At 41.4% G+C, this 26,528-nt stretch overlaps 1 protein-coding gene across 2 annotated transcripts in view; it reads left to right on the forward strand.

The window, feature by feature from the left end:
* LOC126177062 (uncharacterized) overlaps nt 1-23,418 on the forward strand; it is a 219,159-nt gene extending 195,741 nt beyond the window's left edge. For both annotated transcript variants that reach the window (XM_049924298.1, XM_049924299.1), the window contains 4 exons: nt 6,602-6,770; nt 6,894-7,098; nt 7,560-7,654; nt 21,823-23,418. In XM_049924298.1, the coding sequence (XP_049780255.1) occupies nt 6,602-6,770; nt 6,894-7,098; nt 7,560-7,654; nt 21,823-21,841 (488 nt within the window). In that variant the 3' untranslated portion in view covers nt 21,842-23,418. The remainder of the gene's footprint in view (nt 1-6,601; nt 6,771-6,893; nt 7,099-7,559; nt 7,655-21,822) is intronic.
* Nucleotides 23,419-26,528: the final 3,110 nt, after the last annotated feature.

A 26,528-nucleotide genomic window follows, 5' to 3' on the forward strand; every position in this document is an offset into this window, starting at 1 on the left:
GCTATCATCATCCTCATGTACTATAACAAGCCTGGTAACAACACTAAACATGAACAATAATAATGTGTTCTGGTAGATGTTCTATCTGTCTAATGGCTCTAAATCACTTACATACCCACATTTGACCATGTTTTCTGGGCGCTTCATTTTTTTTTTTTTTTTTTTTTTTTTTTTGCTAAGCAGTGTATTTCAATTCCTATCTAAATCCCCAAATATGGGAATATTTTAAAAATTCATTTGAATTTAGATATTTCCAGTTTAACTGAGAAAAGAAGGAAATTTTTATGGACACTTCCCACCTTGACCTCTCTAATGAGCTGAAAATGTATAAAGATTTTAGTAATTGAATTACAGACTGCTGAATCCATTGGGAATCTTATCCTACATGAAAGAAAATAAGTTGACATAATATTTTTAATTCGCTTATTGCATTGAGAATCATTCTGCTATTTCCAGTAAGCAGCAGAAGGCAATTTACTCTGGCTCTTGATCAAAAGTATCCGGACACCTGGCTGAAAATGACATACAAGTTCGTGGGGCTCTCCATTGGTAATGCTGGAAATCCACTCTTGCAGGCATATGTTCCATCACATGCTGGAAGCTTTCTTGGGGAATGGCAGCCCATTCTTCATGGAGTGCTGCACTGAGGAGAGGTATCGATGTCGGTCGGTGAGTCCTGGTATGAAGTCAGCGTTCCAAAACATCCCAAAAGTGTTCTATTAGGATTCAGGTCAGGACTCTGTGCAGGCCAGTCCATTACAGGGATGTTATTGTAGTGTAACCACTCTGCCACAGGCTGTGCACTATGAACAGATGCTCAATCATGTTGAAAGATGCAATCGCCATCCCTGAATTGCTCTTCAACAGTGGGAAGCAAGAAGGTGCTTAAAACATCAATATAGGCCTGTGTTGTGATAGTGCCACGCAAAACAACAAGAGGTGCAAGTTTCCTCCATGAAAAACACAACACCATAACACCACTGCATCCGAATTTCACTGTTGGCACTACACACGCTGGCAGAAGACATTCACCGGGCATTTGCCATACCCACGCCCTGCCATCAGATCGCCACATCATGTATCATGATTTGTCACTCCACACAACATTTTTCCACTGTTCAACCATTCAATGTTTACACTCCTTTCACCAAGCAAGGTGTCATTTGCCATTTACTGGCATGATGTGTAGCTTATGAGCAGCCGCTCGACCATGAAATCTCACTTCCCGCCTAATTGTCATAGTATTTCCAGTGGATCCTGATGCAATTTGGAATTCATTTGTGATGGTCTGGATAGATATCTGCCTATTACACATTATGACCCTCTTCAGCTGTCGGCGGTCTCTGTCAGTCAGCAGTCAAGGTTGGCCTGTACACTTTTGTGCTGTACATGTCCCTTCATGTTTCCACTTCACTATCACATCAGAAATAGTGGATCTAGGGATGTTTTGGAGTGTAGAAAACTCACATACAGACATATGACACAAGTGACACCCAATCACCTGACCATGTTTGAAGTCCGTGAGTTCCACAGAGTGCCCCATTTGCTTTCTCATGATATCTAATGAGTACTGAAGTTGCTGATATGGAGTTCCTGGCAGTAAGTGGCAGCACAATGCACCTAATATCAAAAACGTATGTTTTTGGTGATGTATGGGTACTTTTGATCACATACTGTAAATGTCCATGAATCAAAAGACATTCTAGGTGTGTTGATCACAGAGAGCAACCATTGAGTGCATTTGAAATTGTCAAATGTAATTGAAAAGCAAGAAAATATGTTAGCAAGAGTGATGAATTTTTAATTTTTGGGTTTGTCTGTACATATTATCAGGTTACAGTGCTGTATGTCTTCTTTTGTTTTGAAAACAGATGAAAAGATATAATATGTAAATGGGAGGACTCCACCAATGACAGTGGCTGCTGCAGAGAACAAACTGTCAGGCTACTGACAGTGACCTGGTGTGAAATATCTGAAAACCTATGATTCAGTGTGCTTTATTCCTGCTGTGAACTTAGATGTATATTTGTCCTGTGTCGGTTATGAAATAAAGTGCATGCTATACGTAACTGTGTCATTGCTACACATTACATTTATCCCATCCTGGGGTAAAATCCACATTGTTGAACTGCAACAACTGCATATGGCTCATTTGAATGCTTCTACATTCCCATTTTGGGTACTGTGCGTTGAAAATATAGCCATTTTGTAACGTTTGAGCAGTGAAATTACTATGACAAGACAGTGATTTTCATACAGAGGGTGTTTAATGATTCACAGAGAAATACTCAGCAACCAATGTTGTTCAAGCAGGAAAACAATCACCCTCAGTGCATTGTCACAAGTGTTAACAATGCTACGTATAGTATCGAACAGTGTATCCCTACAGACAATATATTGAGTGGTTTCATTCCAGACTTCACTTTCCATGCATATCATTCCAGTATTGTGCACCAGACTCTTGGACTTGAAAATTCTTGAATGTTTGCCAATGATGAAGTCCCTACTGTGTCATGTCCAACCTCACTCGACCCATTTGCACCAGATTATGTGGTCCAACCAGTTGGGCTGTTTCTAGACAATACTACCAAACTTACACCTGCACTGTATATGTATACTGTGAACTCTTCTGTTGTGCCTCTTGACATTGCTACGGTAATTAGTGCACCGTGCACCAAAAACTTTACCACTCATTTTTGTTCACAACTTCAGCTGCCTCCATTTTACCCAGACCAACCTGCAATGTGGTTTCTGATGCTGAGTGCATGCTGCCCACCCATGGCCTCTCAGACGACAAAGTACAGTCCGTCGTTTTGCTCAGCCATTTCGGTGAACGTGCTGACATAATCAGTAATATTATTCTGGCTCTCCTGGATAACAATAAATACAACACCACAATGGCTGCACTACTTCAACACCTTTCACAGACAACCAGAGCAGCAGTTAAAACAAGTCACCTATGAGAACACCTGAGGAACAGGATTACTTCATAACTTTGACACTGAGTTCATACACTGGTGGATATTAACCTCATCCATGACCACACAATTTGGAGTCTCTGGATCATCAAGCTCTCACCTCAAGTAAATCTTGTGATGATTTCACAAAAATGAGGATCGCCGTAAAGGATGTTGATATTATATTTTACTGTTTTGCAACAGTGACACTGTATGAACAACACAGATAACAATGCCTCTGACCATGACTCACAGCAGCTATGCCGTACCAAACACCTAGACACAGCCAAACCAGACTGACCACACATGACCAGCACTGAGCATTATGTCAATTTCACTACAGGGAACGGTGACTTTCAGCCAACCACAACAGACATTCATGCAATTAGCAATCGTGCCTTGCATAGTGACATTCCTGTACAGCAACAACTCTTCTGGTTCCACAAGCAGTTTGGTGACATGGCACACAATTGCCAACCACAATGTTATTACCGAAAAGTATTGCGTGATCTGCTACCGGCAAATAGGATCACAGCTGTAAATAAAATCACCTCACCTTGCAACATATCAATGAAATGCCATATGCTGCACCTTCTGCAGAGTGGAAGCCTATGTCATTGACCATATACATAGACAATATTTTCTTTATGTGGGTTTGGACATTAGCATCTCGCCCCCTGGACTTCCGGCCAACATTGAATTTAGCACACAGCACATTACAACCTAAGACAGTGGGTCACTTCATTCCTCGTGTTGTCAGTTGCATGCCCTTGTTGTCAGGGAGGGCTTCTGTTACTTTTCTCTGGGAAGGCATGCAGTACATTGGTATGAGTGATGGATTTCAATGATACTGCACAACTGCATCACATCACTGGCCCAACAGCAATAATCTAACAATGTTACTTTGACACAAGGTCATGCCTACAGTATGAAAATGAATCATGATGAACCAGTTGTACATTGTCAGATGAGATCACTACCATACGTCACCATCTGGCTTCTGTTCTGATGCAAATTCTCATCCATCTGTTCCCACCAACTCCACTGCAGCTTCTCAGCTGAAATGCCGTACAGCAGGGACACCTACCACCACACCACACATGACGATGCTGCCTCCACATACAACCAATGTTAGTAATGCGTATCCTGTTAATATGCCTTCCATGTTGACTCAGGTGTTTACCTTGCTCACCACACAGCCATGATTACAATTTATACAAAATGCTATGTGCAACAGGATTGTCCACAAGGTTACCACCACCCCACACTCTCCTGTCCACCGCAGACCATGGCAGTTACCACCAGACAAGCTCCACATGGCCAAAACAGCTGATGAACTACTACAAGCCAGAATCATGCAACGTTCTGGTAGTTCATGAGCTTCCCCTATCAAATTAGTGGCACAGTTAGGCTATGTGAATGCTGCAGGTCTCAAATGCTTGCACCATCATTAATAGCTACCTGATCCCCAACGTTAAAGACTTCACTCACTATGACAAGGACACCTTGGTTTTCAGTGTCTTACACTGCAATAAGGTACACTTGCAGATAAGACATTAAAAAAACTGGCATCATCGTGCCCTTTGGTTTATATAAATCTCTGTACATGTCTTGTGGCCTCAAAAACATGGCCCAGACCTGGCAACAGTTTATTGATAGCATCCTGTTTAAGCTCCATTTTTGCTATGCATATTTGGGTGACATTCTAATTTTCTCCCCTTCACAAGATGAGCATGAACTGCATCTCAAACAAATTCTCAATGCACTTACTGACAACGGTGTCATCATTAACAAACTGAAGTAGTCTTCCTTGGCTACCTGGACAATGCTGCTGGTATCCATGCTATTCCACAATGAACAGTGTCCATTAAGCAAATACTTCAACCACAAGTTTACCATGAAGTGTGCCACTTTATTGGCACAATTAACTTGTATCATTGACACCTCCTTAATGTTGCTGCCATACGGGCATTGCTCACAAAAGTTCTAGCTGACAAGAACTTGAGTGGTAAGTGCATGGTCGAGTGGACTCCATATATGAAGTACGACTTTGACAAAATTAAAGTCTCTCTCATACATGCCTTGAGTTTAGTGCACCCACCACATAACGACCAATTGAGGATTATAATAGACATGAGCGACTGTGCCATTGGGGTGTGTCTCTTTTGCCCCTTGTAAACTGACAGATTCTCAGTGCAAGTGGTCCACCTATGATTGTGAATATTGGCGGCATAGGAAGTGGCTCATCAGTTTAAATATGATGTAGAGGTCAGACCACCGATCTTTAGTGGACTTGATATGCAACCCTTCAAAAGATTCCTACCCTCAGTTCTGTCACCTCATCAATATAGTGCAATTTACATCTGATGTCAGAAATCCCCAAGGAGTGTACATCATCATCCCAGACTATCTGTCAAGAATAAAAGTCTTCTACACCTGTGTTAGCTGCAATAAATTAACAGAGTTGCAGTTGCAAGAACAACAAATTATGGACCTACCTCAATATTCTACAGTGAATTTACATACAGAACTTTGTTCCATCCCTGGATCTATCAAGCAAGTACTGTCTTATGTTTCACAAAATCGACCAACTCCACAATCCTTTGCTCCCTGACATATGCCTGTCAACATGGCTTTTCATGAACCTGTTTGTATGGCCCAATGCCGAAGAGGATTGCCAAGGCTGGACATGTATGTCAACAGCATGTCAGCACAGCAAAAGTGTGTCATCACGCACAGCCAACATTCACTTATTTTGAGATTCCAAAAGGTCAGTTTCAGCATGTCCGACTTGACATGGTAGGGTCTCTTCTGAGTCTGAGAGCTATCATTATATATTCTCTGTCCTCGGCTGCGTGATGTGCTGGGTGGAAACCATTCCCCTCTGGATATTATAGCAGAGATAACAGAAAGAGCATTTGTCGACACATGGATATGATGTTTCTGCTGCCTGATCTCTGTAACAACTGACTAAGGACAATAGTTTGAAGCAGTCATATTTAATGAACTATGCAACCTCTGTGGTGTATGACGTTACCACACAACAGCCTACCATCCACAAAGCAATGGTCTCATGGAACAGCAGCACTGTACACTTAAAGTCACCATTGTGTGTCATGACAGTTGCTGGATGGAAGCATTGCCTTGGGTGCTATTAGGTGAACACGTGTGTGTATTGCTTTATGGTAAGTCTAACACTGGTAGTCATCCCTTCACAGCCTAATGATACGTCACCCAGCTTGAACCCTGACAACAAAAGCACTGTAAATATTATTACCTCTAACAGATATATATAACAATAAAAAGAATGACAACAGCCTTGACCATACAGATATGTAATAGCACTCTCACTTGTACTCAGACACCATTGTTAAGAACATTGAAATGTGTAATAAACAGGCAACAAACAATCCAGAACTGATGATGTGAGTAATAAGCACTGATTTGCCTAACTTGTTGTTGTCAAACTTAATATCATATTGCGCCTGACATGACCAATCTAAAATGTTATCACAGTCTCACTGTAAAATATGACTGAAAAATACGTAGGTCAGGCTTAAATTCAGTTTCTGTTTGGATTTTTCTTTCTTTTTCATAGTTTCAAAAGTCAAAATTCAAACAATTAAATGTTTTTTTTTTTTTAGTAAAAAACTGTTCCCAAAACTTCCTAAAGGACTTGGTAACTGTTTGGGAAAGAGATCTCCAGCTCACAAAAATGGCAGATACAATTATACATCATGCAAATCAATATTTTGGAGTATATGTGAAGTACTGTGAGAATCTGCAGATCATTGAAAAACGCTTACGGCAACTGTAAGTACAGGAAGTCCAGATACAGTTGTTAAACAAACACTAGATGAAATGCAGAATAAATAGATTTACCTATGTTTGAAATCCAAATTAATTATCTTTACAAGAGATTCTTTATTGTTTAAGGATGAAAAACAAGAGATTCGCTGCAGCGCTGAAAAAAATTGAGGATGATGAGAAATGTGAAAAATTTCCTTTATATTCATTTTTAATGTTGCCCATGCAAAGAGCAACTCGTTTCAATCTACTTGCCGAAGCAGTGTTAAAATATATGCAAGCACCAAATGAAGAGTATGAAAAATGGTGCAATGCATGTGAAGCATTGCAGTCAGTAAGTTAATTAAAGCAAATAATTTTACAGTTTTCTAATTATCTGAATTCTGTGATTTATTATCTGTATTTCTTTACTATTACAACTTACATACCTTATTTGTGACTCTTACTGTCACTTCAGTTTGGGGACACTAACGTATTTTTGTTTACATGATCATTCATACTTCATCAAGTGAATCAAAATTTTTATTTTTAATTTGAAGCATTAGTCAACCATGATATTATTGCAATTGGGAGGATGGCATTTTGATCTCCTTATCATGAGGCAGCGTGTAATTGGCACTGATAGTATATGCACAACTGACCTGCAAGCATTAACAGTTACCACTGTATTTGTTTAACGCAATGTCTTCACATGTTATTTGTAATGGCCAAGTGCAATAATATCACGTTTGAGTAGGCAGTTATTTAATCAGGGTCATCTACATAAACTTCAAACAATCTGTCTTCTTGTTTTAGCTTGCTCAAGACTGTAACAGCAGCGTAAAAACTGATGATACTATTAAAATGAAGAAATCTGAAGAAACATCTCTTAAGAACTTTTTCAGGAACAAGTAAGGACATTTGAGTATACTAATTTAGTTACAATGAATTCAGTGCCGAAAATGCCCAAATAGTAAGTCTCAACAAAGGCTTTGATAATTAAATCAGATAGACTGGGTTTCTCATTGCAATACCGACATGTGATTGTCATCTACCTCAGGCAACTTTATGTGTTTTAATCTGTAAAAAATTAGAAATTTTATTATTATTATTATTATTATTATTATAACTGTCAAATATAGAATGCACACCTTCACCATTACTGGCAGAATCTTCTTCAGTGCAAGTAAGTGTACAGAACTGAATAATGGTGTATATGGGGCAGAATTAATATCAAGCTAATTATGTTACTCTGTGAACCGAAGAAAGTGTTTTGCATTCTAGGTATTGCTGAAAGACAATATCATAAAAAATACCTATTTATGGAGATGTTTCTAAACACAAAATTTTAGTGATACTGACAATGAATTATGCTGCATCCCTAATCCTTAACTCTGCCTATGACACTAAACTAATGAGTTGTAACATTATTATGAAAAGGATAGTTGCTACTCATCACACGGCACAGATGCTGAGTGCAGATAGGCACAACAAAATGACTGTCACAAAATAAGCTTTCAGTCAACAAGACCTTTATCAATACAAGCAGCAGCAGCAGCAGTGCATGATGCAAGAAGCAACTAAGTGGGGGTAACAAGGCAGCTGCGATGGGGAGGGATAGCAGGGTAGGGGTGGCAGACAGTGCAGTGATGCTGGGGAGTGTACAGGGGCAATGTGAAGAAAGGGTAGGATAGCTAGGTGCAGTAGGGAAATTAGAAGGAGGGCAGTGGAGAAAGGGGTGGGGGGGGGGGTTAGCAGAAAAAGAGAGATGTAAAAAGATTGGGTGCATTGGTGGAATAGAGGGCTGTGTAGTGCTGAAATGGGAACAGGGAAGGGATTAGATGGGTGAGGCTAATGACTAATGAAGGTTGAACCATGGGGATTACAGGAGTGTAGGATATCTTGCAGAGAGAGTTCCCACCTGTATAATTCAGAAAAGCTGGTGCCAGTGGGAAGGATCCATATGGCAAAGGCTGAGAAGTAGTCATTGAAATGAAGAATGTTGTGTTGGGTGGCATGCTCAGCAACACTGTGGTCCAATTGTTTCTTGTCTACAGTTTGTCGGTAGCCATTCATGGCAGACAGACAGTTGTTAGTTGTCTTGGCCACATAGAATGCAGCAGAGTGGTTACAGCTTAACTTGAAAATCACTTGACTGGTTTCACAGGTAGCCCTGCCTTTGATGAGGTAGGTGATGTTTGTGACCGGACTGGAGTATGTAGTGGTGAGAGGATGTATAGGACAGGTCTTGCCTGTAGGTTTATTAAAGGAATATGAGCCAAGAGGTAAGGGGGTTGGGAGCAGAGGTTGTGTAGGGATGGATGAGTATATTGTATAGATATGGTGGATGGCAGAATACAACTATAGGAGGGGTGGGAAGGATAGTGGACAGGACATTTCTGATTTCAGGGCATGATGAGAGGCAGTTGAAACCCTGGTGCTGAATGTAATTCATTTGCTCCAGTCCTGGATTGTACTGAGTTACAAAGGGAATGCTCCTCTATGGTTGGACGGTGAGTGATTGAAAAGATAAGGCATGGGAAATTTGATTTTCTACAAGTTTGGGAGGATAATTATGGTCACTAAAGGCCTCAGAGACACCCTCAGTTTATTTTGAGAGCAACTGCTCATCACTGCAGAAGTGAAGGCCATGGCTGGCTAGGTTGGAAGAGGCTTTTGGTATGGAACGGGTGGCAGCTGTCGAAGTGGAGGTTAGTAGGTCTAATGTGGACAGAGGTACTGCTGTAGCCATGTTTGAGGTGGAGGTCAACATCGAGAATTGTGGCTTTTGGGTTGAGTAGGACCAGGTGAAGCGAATGAGGGAGAAGGTGTTCAGGTTCTGCAGGAATGTGGATAGGGTGTTCTCACCCTAGACCCAGATCCCAATGATGTCATCAGTGATTCTGAACCAGATGAGGTGTTTAGGATTTTGGGTGTTTAGGAAGGATTCCTCTAGCTGGCACATGAATAGGTTAGTGTAGGATGGTGCCATGTGATTGCCCATTGCTAAAACCTGGATTTGTTTGTAGGTAATACCTTCAAAGGAGGAGTAATTGTGGGTGAGGATATAGTTGGCCATGGTGACTAGGAAGGAGGTTGTTGGTTTGGAACCCGTCAGGCACTGGTAAAGATAGTGTTCAATAGCAGAAAGGCCATGGGTGTTAGTGTAAAGGGAGGTGGCATCAATAGTGAAAAGGAGGGCACTGTGAGATAATGGAACAGGAACTGTGGAGAGTTGGTGGAGGAAATGAGTGGTATCTTTTATATAGAAGGGTATGTTCTGGTAATAAGCTGAAAGTGTTGGTCTACAAGAGCAGATATTCTCTCAGTGAGGCCACAATGGGGTGTCATGGGTAGTTGGGTTTATGGACTTTAGGGAGCATGTAGACAATAGGATTGCAGGGAGTGGTAGGGGTGAGGAGAGAGATGGACTGCGGGGGAGAAGTTCTGGGTTTGGTCTATGGATTTTAGGAGAGAATGGAGATGCTGCTGGATTTCTGGAATGGAGTCACTGTGGCAAGGTATGTAGGTGGATGTATCTGACAGCTGACAGAGTCCTTCTGTCAGGTAATCCTTGCAGTTCAAAACAACATCGATGGAGCTTTTGTCAGCAGGTAGGATTACAAGGCCGGGATCAGTTTTTAGGTGGCAGACTGGTTCTTTCTGCGGATGTAAGGTTAGTTTGAATGTTGAGGGATTTGGGGAATGATGGTGAGGCAAGGTTTGAGATTGAGAAATTCTGGAAAGTTAAGAGGGGGTGATTTGAGGGCAGTGGGTGTGGATCACAGTTGGATGGAGGAGTTAACTGAGTCAGGCAGGGTTCAACACAGGTCTCTGATTGAGTGTGATTGGTAGGGTTGGTGGTGAAAAAGTTCTGCATGATTTAATTTGGCAATGGGGCAAAACGTGAGGCCTTTGGAAAGGACTGATATTTATGTGGGGCTAAGTCTTTAGGAGAAAAGGTTTATGACTGTGTTTTGGGTCTGTTCAGGGTCTGGATTCTGTCTGGAGCTGGGAGGGAGTTTTGGAAGGTGGGGTAAATGTAGTAGATCTGTGAGACAGAGTTTGTCAGCTATGAGGAGATGTGGCAGAGGTTTGGAGATTGTTTTAGAATTGTTGGACAATGGTACTCCGAGGCGGGAGTAGGAAGTGAGCAGGGTGTAGAGTTTATTGAGGTTGCATGCATGTTGCTCTAGTTCCTGGAGGGCAAGAGTTTCAATGTTCCAGGAATTTGGGACTGCACAGCATCAGAATTTTACAGATGGAGAGAAGGTACTGCAAGGAGGTTTGGGCTTGATTGATATGGATTTGCAGGATTATGTTGGTGAGGACTAAGGATTGGTGGAATCTGGACAGGTGGTGGTCATTGTGGAAGGAAGGGTGGTACTCGGAGCCACACTGTGTCAACCATCTCAGCCGCACACAACAGATGGCTACATGACCATGCTGACTCTTGATGCAGCATCTGATGTCCCACTTTACTCCCACCTATATCATTAATTCTACACCTTCAAAATGATCACTCTCCTGAATTTGTGCGTGTTATTTCCTGCACCTTTCCAGTGCCACAGGATCTTGTATCTCATCCTGCCAACGCCTCCGCACCTCACTCCCCTCTCCTCCGTTCTATCCCAGTTCACACCTACTAATTTCACCTTATCCAATCACATCTCGTGTCCCCATTCATCGATCTTATTCACCCTCTGACCTGCAAACCACAGTAAGATATTTTTTATTTATATCTTTTCTTTGATCTCATTGTGAATTCACACCAATTATAGTGAGGTGCCAATTCTAGTAGGTTTTTGCCTTTTGCTATCATTGTACTCACTCAGATTTCATCTAGTGTCCCCCCATTTCGTCTGTTTCACCATTTTCATGATTTTTCCATATATTTGGGTCTGTTTCTGAGAATTTTTTCGGATGTAATTCTACATCACTTGCATATTTTTTTGAATTTTTTCCCACCACCATGGATACTTGTTCCTTCCATCTATATCAATACAGAAAAATTTTCCTTTACCCTAGCCAGAATCCAGTGCCACACATTGTTCCGGCGTTGTTGCTTGGCTCATGGAATCCCCCCAAATGGTCTTATTATCAAATTACCCATCTCTGGCTACCATTCTTCCTTCCACAATGACCACCATCTGTTCAGATTCCACCATCCCTCACAACATAGTCCTGCAAAACCATATCAATGAAGCCCAAACCTCCTTGCAGTACCTTCTCTCCATCCATAAAATTCTCCTGCTTTGCAGTCCCAAATTCCTGGAACTCATAAAACACATTGAAAATCTTGTCCTCCAGGAACTAGAGCAACATGCATGCTACCTCAAAAAAACTCTCCACCCTACCCACTTTCTACTCTTGCCTTGGAATACCACTGTCCAACACCTCTACAACAACCTCCAAACCTCTGCCACATCCTCTCATAGCTGTCATCCCCTGTATCACAGACCTACTACATTTACCCCATCCTCCAAAACTTCCTCTCACCACCACACAGAATCCAGAACCTGAACAGATCCAAAACACAGTCATAAACCTCTTATCCAAAAGGCTTACCCCACAGAAATATCACTCCTTTCCAAAGGCCTCACCTTTTGCCCCACTGCCAAATTCAATCATGTAGGACTTGTTAAAGACCTTGCCTCCTCCTCCTCCTGGTCCCTACTGTGGAAATGGTTTTTCACCAACCCTACCAATCACACTCAACCAAAGACCTATGTTGAACCCTGCCTGACTCAGTTCACTCCTCCATCCAACTGTGATCCATACCCACTGCCCTAAAATCACCCCCCTGTTATCTTTCCAGAATTTCTCAACCTCAAACCTTGCCTCCCCATTCCCCAAATCCCTCATCATGCAAACTAACCTTACATCCACAGAAAGAACCACAGTCCATCACCTAAAAACTGATCCCAACCTCGTAATCCTACCTGCAGACAAAGGCTCCACCACTGTTGTTTTGAACTGCAAGGATTACCTGACAGGACTCCGTCAGCTGTCGGATACATCCACCTACAAACCTTGTCACAGTGACTCCATTCCAGAAATCCAGCAGCATCTCCATTCTCTCCTCAAATCTGCAGACCAACCCAGAACCTCTCCCCCGCACTCCATCTCTCTCCTCACCCCTACCACTCCCCACACTCCTACCATCCACATGCTTCCTAAAGTCCATAAACCCAACCACCCAGGACGTCCATTGTGGCATTACTGGGCCCCCACTGAGAGAATATCTACTCTCATAGACCAACACCTTCAGCCTATTACCCAGCACGTACCTTTCTATAGAAAAAATACCAACCACTTCCTCCACCGACTCCCCCAGTCCCCGATCCATTGCCACATGATGCCCCGCTTTTCACTACTGATGCCACTTCCCTTTACACTAACATCCCTAACACCCATAGCCTTTCTGCTATTGCACACTACCTTTCCCAACGCCTGATGGATTTCAAACCAACAACCTCCTTCCTAGTTCTCACCCACAATTACTTCTCCTTTGAAGGTATAACCTACAAACAAATCCGGGTTTCACCTATGGGCAATCACATGGCACCATCCTATGACGAAATACTCACGGACCATCTAGAGGAATCCTTCTTAAACACCCAAAATCCTAAACCCCTCACCTGGTTCAGAATCACTGATGACATGATTGGGATCTGGGTCGAGGGTGAGAACACCCTATCCACATTCCTCCAGAACCTGAACACCTCCCCCATTTGCTTTACCTGGTCCTACTCAACCCAACACACTGCCTTCCTAAATGTTGACTTCCACCTCGCACATGACTACATCAGTACCTCTGTCCATATCGAATCTACTAACCACCAGCAATGCCTCCACTTCAGTAGCTGCCACCCATTCCATACCTAAAGCCTCTTCCATAAAGCCTAGCCAGCCATGGCCGTCACATCTGCAGTGATGAGTGGTTGCTCTCAAAATATATTGAGGGTCTCACTGAGGCTTTACTGTCTGGCCACAGAGAAGCATTCCCCTTGTAATTCAGTACCATCCAGGACTGGTTTCGACTACCTCTCTCCGTGCCCTAAAATCAGATATGACCTGCCCACTATCCTTCCCAACCCTCCCACAGTGGCATTCTGCCATCCACCGAATCTATATAACATACTCATTCCTCGCTACACAACCTCTGCTCCCAACCCCTTAACTCTTGGCTCATACACCTGTCATAGATCTAGATGCAAGGCCTGTCCTATGCATCCTCCCACCACCACATATTCCAGTCCGATCACAGACATCACCTAGCCCATGAAAGGCAGGGCTACCTGTAAAACCAGTCATGTGATCTACAAGCTACATTAAAACCACACTGCTGCATTCTACGTGGGCTTGACAATCAACAACTTTCTGTCCGCATGAATTGCCACCGATAAACTGTAGACAAGAAACATCTGGACCACCCTGTTGCTGAGCATGCCACCCAACACAACATTCTTCATTTCAATGACTGCTTCACAGCCTGTACCATATGGATCCTTCCCATTAACACAAGCTCTTCTGAACTGCATAGTTGAGAACTCTCTCTGCAATATATCCTACACACCTGTAATCCTCCTGACTCAACCTTCATTAGTCATTAGTCATTAGCCTCACCCATCTAGCCCCTTCTCTGTTCCCATTCCAGCACCACACACCCCTCTATTCCACCAATGCACCTAGTCTTTTTACTTCTCTCCTTTTCTGCTAACCCCCCTCCCCCCTCCTCTCCCCAGCCTTCCATCTACCCTTCCTACTGCACCTAGCTGTCCTACCCTCTCTGCACCTCCTCCCTGAACACTCCCCAGCAGCACTTCACCGACCGTTGCCCATCCCTATCCTGCTACCCTTCTCCCTCCTCGCTCCAGCCACCTCCTTACCCCCCCCCCCCCCCCCAAAAAAAAAAATCAGTTGCCACACCCATCATGCACTGCTGCTGCTGCTCATAGTCTGGCTTTGGCTGCCAGACTGCGGTTATATGTCATCTATTTTTGACAAAGGCCTTGTTGACCAAACTCTTATTTTGTGACAGTCTTTTTGTTGTACCTACATTACAGGCCATTAAAATTGCTACACCAAGAAGAAATGCGTATGATAAACGGGTATTCATTGGACAAATACACTCCTGGAAATTGAAATAAGAACACCGTGAATTCATTGTCCCAGGAAGGGGAAACTTTATTGACACATTCCTGGGGTCAGATACATCACATGATCACACTGACAGAACCACAGGCACATAGACACAGGCAACAGAGCATGCACAATGTCGGCACTAGTACAGTGTATATCCACCTTTCGCAGCAATGCAGGCTGCTATTCTCCCATGGAGACGATCGTAGAGATGCTGGATGTAGTCCTGTGGAACGGCTTGCCATGCCATTTCCACCTGGCGCCTCAGTTGGACCAGCGTTCGTGCTGGACGTGCAGACCGCGTGAGACGACGCTTCATCCAGTCCCAAACATGCTCAATGGGGGACAGATCCGGAGATCTTGCTGGCCAGGGTAGTTGACTTACACCTTCTAGAGCACGTTGGGTGGCACGGGATACATGCGGACGTGCATTGTCCTGTTGGAACAGCAAGTTCCCTTGCCGGTCTAGGAATGGTAGAACGATGGGTTCGATGACGGTTTGGATGTACCGTGCGCTATTCAGTGTCCCCTCGACGATCACCAGTGGTGTACGGCCAGTGTAGGAGATCGCTCCCCACACCATGATGCCGGGTGTTGGCCCTGTGTGCCTCGGTCATATGCAGTCCTGATTGTGGCGCTCACCTGCACGGCGCCAAACACGCATACGACCATCATTGGCACCAAGGCAGAAGCGACTCTCATCGCTGAAGACGACACGTCTCCATTCGTCCCTCCATTCACGCCTGTCGCGACACCACTGGAGGCGGGCTGCACGATGTTGGGGCGTGAGCGGAAGACGTCCTAACGGTGTGCGGGACCGTAGCCCAGCTTCATGGAGTCGGTTGCGAATGGTCCTCGCCGATACCCCAGGAGCAACAGTGTCCCTAATTTGCTGGGAAGTGGCGGTGCGGTCCCCTACGGCACTGCGTAGGATCCTACGGTCTTGGCGTGCATCCGTGCGTCGCTGCGGTCCGGTCCCAGGTCGACGGGCACGTGCACCTTCCGCCGACCACTGGCGACAACATTGATGTACTGTGGAGACCTCACGCCCCACGTGTTGAGCAATTCGGCGATACGTCCACCTGGCCTCCCGCATGCCCACTATACGCCCTCGCTCAAAGTCCGTCAACTGCACATACGGTTCACGTCCACGCTGTCGCGGCATGCTACCAGTGTTAAAGACTGCGATGGAGCTCCGTATGCCATGGCAAACTGGCTGACACTGACGGCGGCGGTGCACAAATGCTGCACAGCTAGCACCATTCGATGGCCAACACCGCGGTTCCTGGTGTGTCCGCTGTGCCGTGCGTGTGATCATTGCTTGTACAGCCCTCTCGCAGTGTCCGGAGCAAGTATGGTGGGTCTGACACACCGGTGTCAATGTGTTCTTTTTTCCATTTCCAGGAGTCTATATTATACTAGAACTGACATGTGATTACATTTTCATGCAATTTGGGTGCATAGATCCTGAGAAATCAGTACCCAGAACAACCACCTCTGGCCGTAATAACGACCTTGATACGCCTGGGCATTGAGTCAAAAGAGCTTGGATGGCATGTACAGGTACAGCTGCCCATGCAGCTTCAACATGATACCACAGTTCATCAAGACTGGCGTATTGTGACGAGCCAGTTGCTCGGCCACCATTGACCAGATGTATTCAATTAGTTAGAGATCTGGAGAATGTGCTGGCCAGGGCAGTAGTCGAACATTTTCTGTATCCAGAAAGGCCCGTACAGGACCTGCAACATGCAGTCGTGCATTATCCTGCTGAAATGTAGGATTTTGCAGGGATTGAATGAAGGGTAGAGCCACGGGTCATAACACATCTGAAATGTAACGTCTACTGTTCAAAGTGTCGTAAATGCGAACAAGAGGTGACCGAGACATGTAACCCATACTATCACGCCGGGTGATACGCCAGTATGGTGATGACGAATACATGATTCCAATGTGCGTTCACTGCGATGTCGCCAAACACGGATGCGACCATCATGATGCTGTAAACAGAACCTGGATTCATCCGAAAAAATGACGTTTTGCCATTCGTGCACCTAGGTTCGTCATTGAGTACACCATCACAGGTGCTCCTGTCTGTGACACAGCGTCAAGGGTAACCACAGCTGATAGTCCATGCTGCTGTAAACGTCATCAAACTGTTTGCGCATATGGTTGTTGTCTTGCAAACATCCCCATCTGTCGACTTAGGGATCGAGACGTGGCTGGATGATCCATTACAGCCATGTGGATAAGATGCCTGTCATCTTGACTGCTAGTGATGCGAGGCCGTTGGGATCCAGCATGGCGTTCTGTATGACCCTCCTGAACCCACCGATCCCATATTCTGCTAACAGTCATTGGGTCTCGACCAGTGTGAGCAGCAATGTCGCGATACGATAAACCGCAATCACGCTAGGCTACAATCCGACCTTTATCAAAGTCGGAAATGTGATGGTACGTATTTCTCCTCCTTACATGAGGCATCACAACAACGTTTCACCAGGCAATGCCGGTCAACTGCTGTTTGTGTATGAGAAATCAGTTGGAAACTTTCCTCATGTCAGCACGTTGTAGGTGTCGCCACCAGTGCCAACCTTGTGTGAATGCTCTGAAAAGCTAATCATTTGCGTATCACAGCATCTTCTTCCTGTCGGTTAAATTTCGCATCTGTAGCACATTATCTTCGTGGTGTAGCAATTTTAATGGCCAGTAGTGTATATGCAACTCGGCACCTCTGCTATATGGTGAGTAGCAACTATCTTCTTCATAATATTGTTACATTCCCTCCCGGATTTTCCGGTGTTTAAACTAATGAGTTTCTTGATAATTACTGAAAATTATTTGTCCTAATATGTTTCGTGGCACCATATGAGGACACATCTGCAAGGGTAAAGCATCCAAACCCTAATGGGCCAGTAGATTTTCATAGAGAACTTGACATGATTCAGCATACTGAAATAAAGTCAAGGCATGTTTCCACAACTTTAGCACTCATTCATTCACATTTCATGACTTTAACCAACAGCGATCTTACTTATGAAGAAACAGTTACAATTGATAAATATCATTAATTTAAAATGACCAGTTTTAGCACATACAGGAGGCCTTGTTCAGATTGATTGCGCCATTTTCTGGAGCTGGTGATGTGCTGAGCAAAAACGTGTCACCTAGATCAAATTATTATCTTGACAATACACAGCTGATCAGTACATCCCCAGCTCCTTCAAATGGTGCAATCAATCAGAAATGGCCTCCTGTATGTGCCAAAACTGGTCATTTTAAATACAGGATATTTTGTGATTGTGACTGTTTCTTCATAAGCAATATTCACATATCGTGTTTCGTAAACTTTTCACATGTGTGAAATGATTCAAGTTACACATTACTGAAGGGCTGTACTCAATCATAGCCTGCTTTACTTTGTGTGTAAAAAAAAGTTGTAAATACTAATGAACATATTAACATAACCACAACAAAACTTTTATAGAGCATAACTGTATGGCTCTTGTGGTGACCAAACAAAACCATTACAAAAACACAGCTTTTCTCACAACTTCTTCAAAGCTTTGTCATTTTGGCTTGAGACATATAAGAGATCCTCCCTGTAGAGTATTTTTGATAACAAGCTGTGCATATCCAGTATCAAAAGTGACCTTGTGACCTCACTAAAGCAATTGACCAAGTAAACCACAAGTTGTTGCTTTACAAAATTGAAGTAGCTTGTGGTCTCCATGGAAAATCTTCATGCTGGTTCTCATCATATCTCTAAAATAGGAAACAGAGGGTGTATACCCAACAAAAACATGAGAGAGCATGTTCTAGCTGGAAGGAGAGACAAGCAAGTGTATTCCAGGGATCCATACTGTTCCTGTGTTACATAAACAATATACCTTGTAACAATTCTGTATGCAGATGGCTCCATAGTAGTAGTTTCTACAAAAACAATGAAGAACTAGCAAATAATACTAAACAAACTCTTCAAGGACTTGAAAATTGGATAAATAATAATGCTATATGAAACTGCACGTCACAAAAACACAAATGGTAGATTTCAAGACCTAACAAACTGCTGAACATAAATCACAGTTAAATATGAGGGCAAAGAACTAATCACTGCAGACCATTAAATTTCTTGGCATTACTCTAAACAAAAACTGGTCATGAACTGATCACATAGATTACTTAGTGAACTCATTAAAGAGTTTTGTGTATGCAATGAAAATTCTTTGTAATCAAGTTAGATACAGCATAATGTCTGGGTTGTCTAAAAAGCAAACCACCATAGTGTGTTCAAGTTACACAAAAAAGTCATCATACCTATGATGGAAACAATCAATAGGCAATTGTGCAAACTGTTATTCAAAAGCCTTGACTTAATGAAAATTCCTTGTATTTTTATGTTCGAAATACTCCTCTTTGAGCTAAGAAAAGACACAACTTTTTGAAGGAAATTCTTTTATGCAGGGTTATAAAATAAGGTACAGATCAGACTACATGTTGCCCTGGTGCAGACTTAGTTGCGTGCAGTATATAACGGTTACTGCTAGTGTAATTGCTCTTCTAATTATACACAAGCAAACCAGTTGCATCTTTACCTGTGGGCTATGCATGGCTCTGTTTAAAAAGAATAGCTCAATGTAGTCATAGGGTCAAGCCACACATCTGCTTTTACGCCCAACAGCTAATTTACTGCAAACAATAACCTGTAGCTGTAATCCTGGAGTCAAATAGTCTGTGGACTGCTATAGCTGTGAGTTAATAAAATACACAGGAATATAAAATAAAAGCTAAATGAATAATTTAATAAACAGAATTATATTCTAATGTCTATATATATGATGTAGAAAACAAAGAATTATGTTCAATAATAATTATTCAAGAAAGGACCTTTCAAGTAAACACGAAATGATCATATGATATTCAGTTGAAACACAGTAAAAAATACCCTTATCAAATGCAGTTATGTTAAGAGCATTACGACAATGGTATGAGAATGATAGTAAAATCCCCAAGCTAAATAGTCATCAAAGATATGTGATATCTAAGTAAATTTCATAACCATAATACACAAAATATTCACCCAGCTCAAAACAGTTCGGAGTTCAACATGATGATTTACAAATTGACACACACAATACAAAGAATAGTAACTCATACTCTGTGTATCCTCAGTTCCATAAAACATGTGGTAATAGTTACTCCGGAGAACATTTAGACCTCTCAAAATATAAAGTCCCTTCAAAAGTTAAAAGTATTGTAGCACTGTAGGAGCCATTCACCACCCAAAGTCAATCACCTGTAAAACTGAATCATAGTGTTCCTCCACTGTCTGCTTTTCCATTGGCTGAAGGCCATCCCCACCAAAAATTCATTGTTCTTAATCTCTACAGACATGATTTGATACAACGTGATCACTTCGTGGATTAAACTAATATGTTCAACAATATTTAAATAAAGAAATGCCATGAACATTCAGTTACAATCAGATCATTTACATTAAACATAAGTATTAGCTGGTTCATAAATAAATAAGACACCATTCTTTCACAAGTGTGTGCATGATAAATGATCACAGAGTGTTGTTAAACATGGCTTGAACAATTATTTAGGCCTGCTTGTCAGAGGCAACTTCTGGTAGTGATTTACAAAGGTGGAATCAGCTAACACACGTCACGGACCACTTCTGAAATTACCATGATTTTGTATTATCAGTTGTAATTAATATTTAAATAAAGTTACTGGCAAAAAAATTAAACTGTTCATTAAATAAACACACATGTGTGACACAATATGAGATACTCATGTTGTATTCTTTTGCTGTGTTAATGTGGAGGGTACAACATTCTGACAAAACATTGAGGCAATAAATTATAAAAGATGTCATAAGTCAATAAATAAATAAGATACAGGTGAGTTGCTTTCTGAGATGATAGCTATCGTGCAGTGCTCGCATCCAGGATACCAATTGTTAAAAGTTTTAAAGATACTGAAAATAGTGTTGTGTCATTGTAAGCACCTGATTTTTATGAGATCACATATATATTCACATTTCCTTCAATACTTGACACTGAATTATTGTAGATTCTTGTGGAGCTGTAAAAAGACATCTTGTCTGACTCTCCGCCATTTCTTGGGACATTGTCTGTCCTACATAAAGGCAACACAATTAACAGCTGTCCATATTCCGAGCTTTGGGATTTACCCATTTCCAGTGATGTGTTCCATGTCTCTGCACCTTAGCTTCGCCTGGGGCGGCTGTGTGACATCCTTGTCCTGCCGACTTGCACCCAACCAAGCAAGCAAATTCAGCTCTCCTCAATATCAGCCCTAAGTAGACGAATAACTCGCCCACATATGTGTAACGATACACTTGTTTGAAAAAAACACCCTTTTTACCTGGCTTTGAAGCTTAGCAATAAAATATGGTCCAAGTTCATGGACTATAACAAAATCTACAGAAGCAAACACTGAAAAGTACTTAAAAAGCAAATGTTATTACAGTGTGAAAAATTTTAAGAATGAATGGTGTGTGTGTGTGTGTGTGTGTGTGTGTGTGTGTGTGTGTGTGTGTTGACACATGGCAAAGATTCTGTTCTATAATTCACTTCTTCAGTGAGAAGCTAAACAGTTGCCAGATCCTTCCTTGGAACTTATTTTGTAATTGTGTTCACCACTGCAAATTCTTAGTGCTGTGTTACTATATTCAGTTTTAATTGCTGATCCCAGACCATTTAACTGCTGAAACTTACATAGTTGTTTATTACTGATTTTACACTAAATTTGATGCATTAACAGTCAGGGAGATTTCAGAACATTTTTTGTTATCTTTCTAAAATTGACAAAAGCTATCTGAAAATACTACATCTCCATGAATGAAATTATCTGTAAGCAGACTGTGCAGTTGTGTTATAAAAGACTGTAATTTATTTTTCAGGTTCAAAATGAAGAAGTGAAAGCCAGTGGCCAACATTACTATCAAAAGTAATGATGTACAATGTTGATTTTAACAGGAACAGATGGAAACAGTTACTATTGTATACTTGCTGAAGCATACATAACTATTGAAGCTCTCTATTTTGAATTGTTTTATTATATGGGAGTTGCCTCAGATGAATCATCTACTAATCTTAGACTAAATTCATCACATTCGTTCACTCCAATCGCTGTTTTATGTGAAAAACTAACAGTCCAAGTACTGCCTCTATGCTGTTCACAAGCAAACTATGGTCAGCAAGATTCCAAGATTCTGTGATGTCATCAACATCTTGAATGAACTTGTAAACTGTAGGAGATATCATTTCAGACCATCAACAGTTGAAAAGGTCTGGAGAGGTGCTGAGAGCTGGGTATTTGTTCTTCCATCATAGTCTGATGTTCTGACTGACAACACATTTCAAAATTTTTCAGTCAGATTTTGAGATCTACATTACATTAATTTATAAACATCTGCAAGTGTTAATGTTCTACTGAAAAATATTTTAAAACAACTTCTTCATGTACAACTCGACAATTTAATTGTGTCTTCAATACCCAGGAATAGTTCCCAAACTTTTAAGCATAAATTGGCAACTGGCATTTCAAACTATGGAGTGTAGGTATATTTAAAAAAAATATCTAGTCATGTAAGTATTTCAATGTTATTTAAAGGAAAAATGTTTCATAAATAAATTATATTAACTGAATTAGTTCTATAAATAAGTTTTATAGTGTCACTGTGTGTGGCACAGCAAATATTGTGCATGATGTGGAAGTGTTACTTAGCAATACTCTTAAATGGAAGCTGTGAGCTAAGAATATTCTGAAGATTGTTTATGAATGAACCTGCATCAGTGGAATAAAGCAGACCACATTGTGTTGCTTCATGAGTAACTGACATTAACTGCAACTTTAAATAACAAGAAAGTTTATGAATCTTAGATGAATACTGACATATGTTTTAGATTATTCTCTACCTAGGGACACAAGCATAACTAAGAAATTCAAAACTAAGTGTTATAACACTAACTATTTGAATGGTGTGCATTCCTGAAGAGACAGTGCTGTATCTCTCCCTAAGTGCTAACAGTGCATCAGTGTGCCTCTCCAACAATGCAGTAGACATGTCTGCCCACAACAGCTTGTACACACCTGGGTGCTATGGACATTTTAATACATGTTGCCAGTCACCCACCTGTGTACTGTGCTTGTACACCCTTATATCTGGTCCTGATCTCCCCGTAACTGCTCAAAGTTAGAGCTGACAAGTTGCAATATTTGTCTAGATTTGCTGTGCTCTCATTTTGATGTTTATTTCTTTATGTTTTGAACTATTCTTTAGTACTGACACTAGACAATGGTTGTCAGTTCTATTCTGTATAGGTGAGGTACATTCCAGTTTTGCCAAGGAAATGATATACCATCACAGCTCCATACAGAAATATTTCCTAGTGATAGCAAAAGGGACACTAAATTTTTTAACACTGAAAACTGTGACTCTTGTACAGAAACTGAAACTATCAGTCAGGAACTGTGGGCATCATCAGATTTAATGAACCAGTTTAATCTTCCTAAAGTAAATTTAATTATTAGTTCTTTAAAATGTGAAGAATCAGTGATGTTAATACTCTCCCATTTAGAGCACACTTAAGTAATATGTTTGATGGAGGAACTAAGATACTTCCATTTATTTATGAGTGTGTTTGGTAATTCAGCTTTGGTGTATAAGTATCAGCCAGGTAATGATGCAATGATTTTGTCATCTCTCATGATATTTTAACAGAATATCAAATTACATTATATCAGTTTTATTATACACCAAGGCAAAAAAAACAAAAAAAACAAAAATCAAAAATTTCTTGGTTGTTAAAGATGAAAGACATAGCATTTGACAAGCTTTATTGGTATTTTTCTTCTCTAACTAAGGGACATGTATTTCATGATATATATGGAATTCAACAAAAATGAAATGAAAAAGTTATTACTGTGGCACAGTGTGTTAGAGCAATGTCATAAATTGTCAGTATACCTCATTCATCATGTGACATACATTGCTTTACACTACAGAAACACCCTAAAGGAAACCATGATATGGATGGTTCCCACTGCTTACAGGCAAAATGGTAGTATAATTTGCATTTATCAAACAGTAGCCTAATGAGCAAACATGTCCACTTAATTCTTATTGGATTTCTAAACTTACAGTGGTGAAGAAAACATGCGTTGCAGTGGATAATATCGTGAGGCTGCAAGAAAGTGACAATGGACAATTGAAACAAACTGGAAAAAACATGTCATTTTAGCCATGGACTGTTAAAATCATGCCATAACTATGGGAAAGGAGTAATCTTCGGTCAAGAAGGCAATTTCGAAAGTTCTTCGGGTTTTCCAGTATAGTGGCTCTTTACAGAGAAGCCTTAAAGACAGTAATCAGTCACCTCAGTCTTTTATATCCACAGTATCAATTCTGTTTTGTTAGTGATGAAATAAGAACACAGACTTTCTGGAAATAATTCACCACTGAGCAATACCTGCTGTTCAGACAATTCAAAACCAGTAACTGGCTCAAATGCGAGGCACTTAATGCATGTAGCCCAATTAGGCAGTAACTCAGCATAAAACACAGTCTGCAGCAAAGAAGCCATACTTTGTGAATTTAATGTTGAGTTTCACATATCAAAATCTATCTTTCCAGAACTGAAAACATATTCACATCAGCAGCACATTGTTGGATGCAAATTACAAAATACTTCTCTCAAACAATGGAAAGTCCAGGTTGGAATATCAAAAATACTATAACAAAGATAGATTGCTACTCACTGTAAAGATGACAACTTGAGTTGCAGGTACAATGAAAAGAGCTTTCAGGCAAAGCCTTCGCCTCCTTTGTTTCCTGAAAAAAAGCTTTGGCTGAAAACTCAGTGTGTAACAGTCTTTTTGTTTCCAGAATGAGATTTTCACTCTGCAGTGGAGTGTGTGCTGATATGAAACTTCCTGGCAGATTAAAACTGTGTGCCCGACCGAGACTCGAACTCGGGACCTTTGCCTTTCGCGGGCAAGTGCTCTACCATCTGAGCTACCGAAGCATGACTCACACCCAGTCCTCACAGCTTTACTTCTGCCAGTATCTCTAGAGCACTTGCCCACGAAAGGCAAAGGTCCCGAGTTCGATTCTCGGTTGGGCACACAGTTTTAATCTGCCAGGAAGTTTCATATCAGCGCACACTCCGCTGCAGAGTGAAAATCTCATTCTGGAAACATCCCCCAGGCTGTGGCTAAGCCATGTTTCCACAGTATCCTTTCTTTCAGGAGTGCAAGGTTCGCAGGAGAGCTTCTGTAAAGTTTGGAAGGTAGGAGATGAGATACTGGCAGAAGTAAAGCTGTGAGGACCAGGCGTGAGTCGTGCTTCGGTAGCTCAGATGGTAGAGCACTTGCCCGCGAAAGGCGAAGGTCCCAAGTTCGAGTCTCGGTCGGGCACACAGTTTTAATCTTCCAGGAAGTTCATCTTTTTTTTTGTGCCTGTCTGCAACTCAAAGAGTCATCTTGCCACTGAGTAGCAATCCATCCTTTTCATAGTATTGTAAATATGTCTGGAGTTGCCCTACTCTTTTCACGTTAGCTTCATCAACACAGTAAATGAATCCGTCCATCCAGCCAAGATAAGAGCAATGTAAAAGAATGGATCATTAGCCACTCCTACCACATATTTGAATACTTGGACGCAGGAATGTAAATTGTGCTCAACTATCTTTGTAACAGCTCCGAATTTTGCCAGTCTACAGACAGCTAATAGTGGTTTGTGTAAAGTTAAAATACTTTGTTGAAGTGGGAGATAATAACAGCAGCTAATCAAGAAGTAATAACCACAATTTGAGTAGATTAGTGCTTGTCATAATTGTCATCAGTATACTTCGCAGAAGTAGCCTGTTATTGTATAGCTTGACCCATTCCACATTCCTTGAGGCTATCCTTAATTGTGGGATCGATGAAAAACAATGTGCAAATGAATGGATGGATGAAAGAGTTTCTTTGACCATGCATCAATTGCATGAAACCCTACAATTTTGCATTGATGAACCCAACCATGAATAAAAAAAAAAAATAAAATAAAAATTAAAAAAAAAAAATATTTACCACACAGTCTGGCAGAAGGTCCACTGATAGGCTGACAGCTGTTGTACAAAAAATGTCAATGTTTTTTCCTCTGCCCAGCATCTCTCTAATCGTTAATTAAATTAAAAAGGTGGAGATTCTTACGTCTATAATGCTCCTCTATCTGTGAAACTTTGCAGAGTTTCTACCTGAACTCTCAGTATATTTTGTGTCTCAACTTGACACTAACCAGGCAAATCACTGCTGTGGATCATGTAGTGAGTGAAAACCAAAATCAATGGCCAAAATTCTGTAAATAGCAAACATTATGACTGCAGGTAACTTGAGCCCAAATCACTACCAAAGAACAACACATAATCATAGTTCGAAATCAAAGTCCTGAACCTGACAATCAAGATAACAGTTGTATATGAGAATCAGCTTAAAGACTGCAATGAAAAAAATTTAAAAAACTGCCAGTCTACATGCTGAACCGGCTAGTATTTCCTGTAGAGGAGCTAACAGCTATCCCCACATGTGATGTGTTTGCCACATGTTTGGTGGGCCCTCCAC

Source organism: Schistocerca cancellata, chromosome 3, assembly GCF_023864275.1.
Source record: "Schistocerca cancellata isolate TAMUIC-IGC-003103 chromosome 3, iqSchCanc2.1, whole genome shotgun sequence".
NCBI lineage: Eukaryota > Metazoa > Arthropoda > Insecta > Orthoptera > Acrididae > Schistocerca > Schistocerca cancellata.